The sequence below is a fragment of the Lagenorhynchus albirostris genome, chromosome 20 (genome assembly GCF_949774975.1).
Source record: "Lagenorhynchus albirostris chromosome 20, mLagAlb1.1, whole genome shotgun sequence".
NCBI lineage: Eukaryota > Metazoa > Chordata > Mammalia > Artiodactyla > Delphinidae > Lagenorhynchus > Lagenorhynchus albirostris.
Window position 1 is genome coordinate 22553258 of NC_083114.1, and position 4278 is coordinate 22557535.

General features: G+C 58.9%; 1 protein-coding gene across 1 annotated transcript; it reads right to left on the reverse strand.

Moving 5' to 3' along the window:
- Nucleotides 1-715: 715 nt before the first annotated feature.
- LOC132511591 (transmembrane protein 102-like) lies at nt 716-2819 on the reverse strand. Its single transcript, XM_060134864.1, has 2 exons — nt 2557-2819; nt 716-2455 (listed from the first exon to the last, which is right to left on the reverse strand). The coding sequence occupies exons 1-2, from the start codon at nt 2764-2766 to the stop codon at nt 1136-1138; spliced, it is 1530 nt and encodes a 509-aa protein (XP_059990847.1). The 5' UTR covers nt 2767-2819; the 3' UTR covers nt 716-1135.
- Between the last annotated feature and the right edge of the window lie 1459 nt (nt 2820-4278).

The window sequence follows — 4278 nt, forward strand, 5'->3', positions numbered from 1 at the left end:
GCATCAGAGCTTTCTGCGACAGGGCTTCCTTGTCCTCCCTGGGACTGCCTATAGCGCCCCCTCTTCCTTCCCCGACGCCCCTCAACCTGTTCTCTCTTGTCGATCCGGGGACGGCTGGCGCTGGCTCCGTTTCCAGGCTCCTCCCTCCCTGTACCCCACAAGCGGAGCTTCCCCCCACGCCCGGCTAGACGTCCCGGACCCCAGGAAGGAGTGAGAGTGTCTCCGCAGAGAGCCCTGGTCTGGCGAAGTGAGCACTGGGCCTGGCGGCTGGACCAAGCGGAGCGGCGGCAGCGGCGGCAGCGGTAGCGGCTGTGGGAAGCTGAGGCGGCGGCAGCGACAGCGGCTTCCCCTCCCCCGAGAGCCGGTCCGGGGGCGGGGCAGGAGGCGGAGACGCCGGGAAAGAGGGGGAGGTGAAGCTGGGCGGGCGGAACCCCGGGGTTCCTTGGAGGCAGGGAGTGGCGACGGTCTTAGAGACAGGCGGAGCCGAGGCAAGGCCGCATGTCTCGCATGTCTCCGGGTTCAGAGGAGGAGGGACAAGGAGGCGACTTCACTGAATGGAACTCTGGATGGGGGGAGAGGTTGGGCTTAGATAGATGGAATGGCGGATGCCCCGAGAATGGAGAAAGGGACCCTACTGCCCGGGATGGAGGACAGAACTGGATGAGGAAGGTGGGGGGAATAACTGAAGAGAGAGCGGTGGTGGTGAGGTCTAGCCTGGGGTGAAATCCGGCCTCCTTAATGTCTCTGCTTTTGTGTGAGACAAATTGGTCAGTCCCTGGTCTCCATACCTTTCTCCTTTACACGTTCTTTCAGCAAATATATTACCCCCATCCCTATTGACTCCTAAGAGAAAAGACCATAAGAACAGGCGGGAGATGGATGCCAGAGGCTGCACCGGAGTGGGAGGGGTGCTGGCCACAGATTTGGAAAGTGGAGAGGCCAGAATGGAACGACCTGTGCCAGGGATGGGGCGGGAGGAGGGTGGGAGGAAGCGGAGGAACCGGCGAGGAGGCCTTCTAGAACGGGCTCTTCAGGCCCAAAGGGCTCAGCCTGTCTCCCAGGTGAGGGGAGAGCAGTCCCCTCCACAACCCGCTGGCCAACAGACGCACATTCCAGGTTAGTAGGAACAGCGCCTTTAATGGGCCCCGCCTCCCACGCCGGCTAAGCCGCCCCCCTTGCGTGCAGCCTTGGCCTCTTCCACAGCGGCGCGCAGGGCGCGGGCAGGGTCCCTGCGAAGCAGGGCCAACGCCCCGAGCAGCGAAGCGGCGCCGTACCCCGCACGGAGCTTCTGGCCACTCAGAAAATAGTGGGGTAGCGTCCTGGCCTCGAGCACCCGGCCCAGCTCATCCAGCAGCCCGAGGCAGCAGGCTCCCGCGTTCTCGGCTCGCGCCGGAGAGGGCGCGGGCAGCCGCTCACACGCCCAGTAGAGCAACGTCCGCAGGAGGTAGGGCGCCGCGACCCTAGTCCTGGCCACCAGAGGGCGCAGCAGCGCCTGAGCCGCCGCGTGCGCTTGCAGCAGGGGAACGGATATGCGCGTCTTGAGCGCCAGCTCTTGGCGGGCGAAGCAGAGCTGCCAGCCGGAGGCGTCCGGCCGCTCTGTGCCGCCGCCGCCGGGCACCAGGTAGAAGGAAGACGACTCCGAGGCCAGCGGGCCGGCCCACGAGTGGCTCCGAGGCCCCTGGGGCCAGCCGGCCACAGACACCACGGGGATCAAGTCGAAAAGCAGGAGGCGGCGCGGGGGCCCGGTCGTAGCCAGGAGGATGGTGGTGACCCCCGCGTAGCGGGCTGCGTGGACCAAGCGCGGGGCACCCGGAACCGGAAACGGGGACTCAGCGACCGCAGCCAGCGAAGCAAAGAACCAGGCAGCCACCTGGGCGGGGCACAATGTGGGCCATGCCTCCGGAGCCGCCAACGGCTGTGGCACTGGGCTAACGTCGGTTGCTTTGGTGACGTCACCATTCGTTTTTTTCAGTGGTGAGGGAAAGCCAACGTCGGTTACGTCTTGTTGAGGCAACTCTGGCACTGAAACATTACTAGGTGAGTTTTCCAAAGACTCGTGTGCCTCAGGCTCAGTGACGTGTAGCTGGTCCACGGAGATTTGCGGATCCTTGGGAGTTTCTTTGCTTTGGGCTGGGTGGATCGAATCACGTCCTCCTGGGAGTGGGGGTCCTAGGCAATCCTGCCATGCCTCCCGGACCGAGGTTCCGCGTACCTGCTCTGGGAGGAAGAGCCATGTGTAACACGATCCCACGTCCGGTTGCAGCTCCTGCCCAGTGCCATCTAGCGAAAGCACGGGCACCAGGAGTGTGAAGCCGGCGTCGTAGTGAGGTCCCCGAGCGTAGGGACCTAGAGGCGCAGGCCCCAGATCCAGGGAGCCCTCGCGAATCCCGCAACGAAGCAGCAGGAGCTCTGCCTGAGGAGGAAAGCGAGGGTCCCGGCGGTGAACGAGACCTAAGGAAAGAGAAGGGATCGTAAAGTCGTGATCCAGAGCCGGGGCGGGGTGAGGCGGAGCTGAGAGCTGCAAGTTCCCGAAGGCTAGGAGGGTTACTTAGCAAGCAAAGAGAAAACAAAGTCCTTGGCCTGGAGGAGATCTGGTCCTGGCTTGGGACCTTCACTCCAGCTCGCCTGCACACCCAGCTCCTGGATCAGCTGGGTTAGTTCTTGCAGCTGCGCCCCAGAGCAGAAGTCGATGTCCGTGAGCGGCCGGGCTGGGGCTGGGGGCGGTGGGCCCCACCAGGGAGCACTCCCCCAGACCGCGGAAGCCATATGGCTCTGTCGTTTGGGGGCTAGGAAATACACAAACGGGAGGAAGCCCAGACGGGCCTTACCTTTTGCTGCGGAAAACTGGCCCCCGTTCTTGGCTCTTCCAGAGGCCAAGAGGGTTCCCAAGACACGGTCCGCCAATGGGTCTGCAGACGAAGGGCCCTAAATTTAGTCTTGAAAGAGAACAAATAAATACCTCCTCCGTCCTTGCCCGTTTCTCATATGCTGGTCCCCGCCCCCATGGAACGGTTCACCTGACTCAGCAGGTAGAAAGTAGCTGTTTGGCCCCTCCTAAGGACTGCAATAGCCTCCTTCGCTGCCCCTTGTCTACGTCCCCTTACCTCTTTTTCAGAAGAGGCTAGTGGTTTGCAGCTTCCCTGTTAGGGTTAGCTACAAAGGCTGGGAAGAGAATGGATAGGAAGATTCAACAGGTAACTTCTTCCTGCTGCCTGTAAGGCCACGCCCTTAAATTATAACCACGCCCCTTTCTGGAGACTGTCGGGGTGGTTCCAGACCAGCCCGGCCTCCAGTCAGAGTTCAGTCACTCCTTTCGCTGGGCAGAGATCTCTTGGCTATCCTGGGAGTTGTAGTTTGTCTTCAAAGCTACCAGGGCGTTGGGGCCACGCCCCCACATCCTTTCCTGTTCCGTTGAAGTAGTGCCTGATGGAAGTTGTAGTTTCTATGGAGGTAAGCTATTCTGTGTCTTTATGATAAACTATTCTGTGTCTTTATGATAAACTATTCTGTGTCTTTACAAGGCCAGGTGAAGCGCACAAACGCTCCTTGGGGTTAGAACAGAGGCCTAATAGGATGGATCTGAATAGCAAACAATAATGAGGGACATACACTAGGGAATGCAGAGAAATAGGGGACTCTACATCTCACTTGGGAGTAGAGGAGCCCTGGTCATTTAAATCTAGAAGGGTTCTTGCATGCAATTATAACTTCAGTTTAGAGATGAGACTGCAAGCCTAGAAAGGTTGCACATGACTTGTCCAAGTTCAGAGCTCAGCCAGAGAGCTGTTGGAAATGGGCTCTCCAGCTGGGACGTATCTCCTTGGAATCAGTGGTGGTAACGTTAGACAAGAACACACCGATAGTGTGCATGTAGTGACACAGGGATGGACATCTGACTCAGGGAAGGGACATATTAGTGTTGCCCACCTCAGACACACAAGTGGTGTCAGGGAAAACACTTTGGAATCTCGCAGTTTATGTGTGTATACAGAAGAGTTATCAGGACTGAAAATCAAGTCCAGAGGAAACTCCAGCTGGGCTAGGGCAGGGCAATGAAAAATTATCAGGGGAAGGAAATGGCTTTCAGCAACCAGTGCTATCATATACACAGCTTAAGTCCAGGATGAACCTAGGACTCAGAATAATAGGACAGAAAGATAGGACACCAGAGACACGCTCACAGATTAGACCAATGCATACTGGACCAGGATTTCTAACATTCCTTTTTCCTAGGGGTCTGTCTCCCCAGTGAACTAGGCCTAAGTCCATGGGCAAGAA

What these genes read in the sequence shown, in the direction of transcription:
- LOC132511591 (XM_060134864.1), bottom strand. Translation starts at nt 2,766, where the DNA reads ATGGCTTCCGCGGTCTGGGGGAGTGCTCCCTGGTGGGGCCCACCGCCC. An exon ending in AGGACTTTGTTTTCTCTTTG is followed by an intron (nt 2,456 to 2,556) that starts CTTGCTAAGTAA and finishes CCTTCTCTTTCC; the next exon opens with TTAGGTCTCGTTCACCGCCG.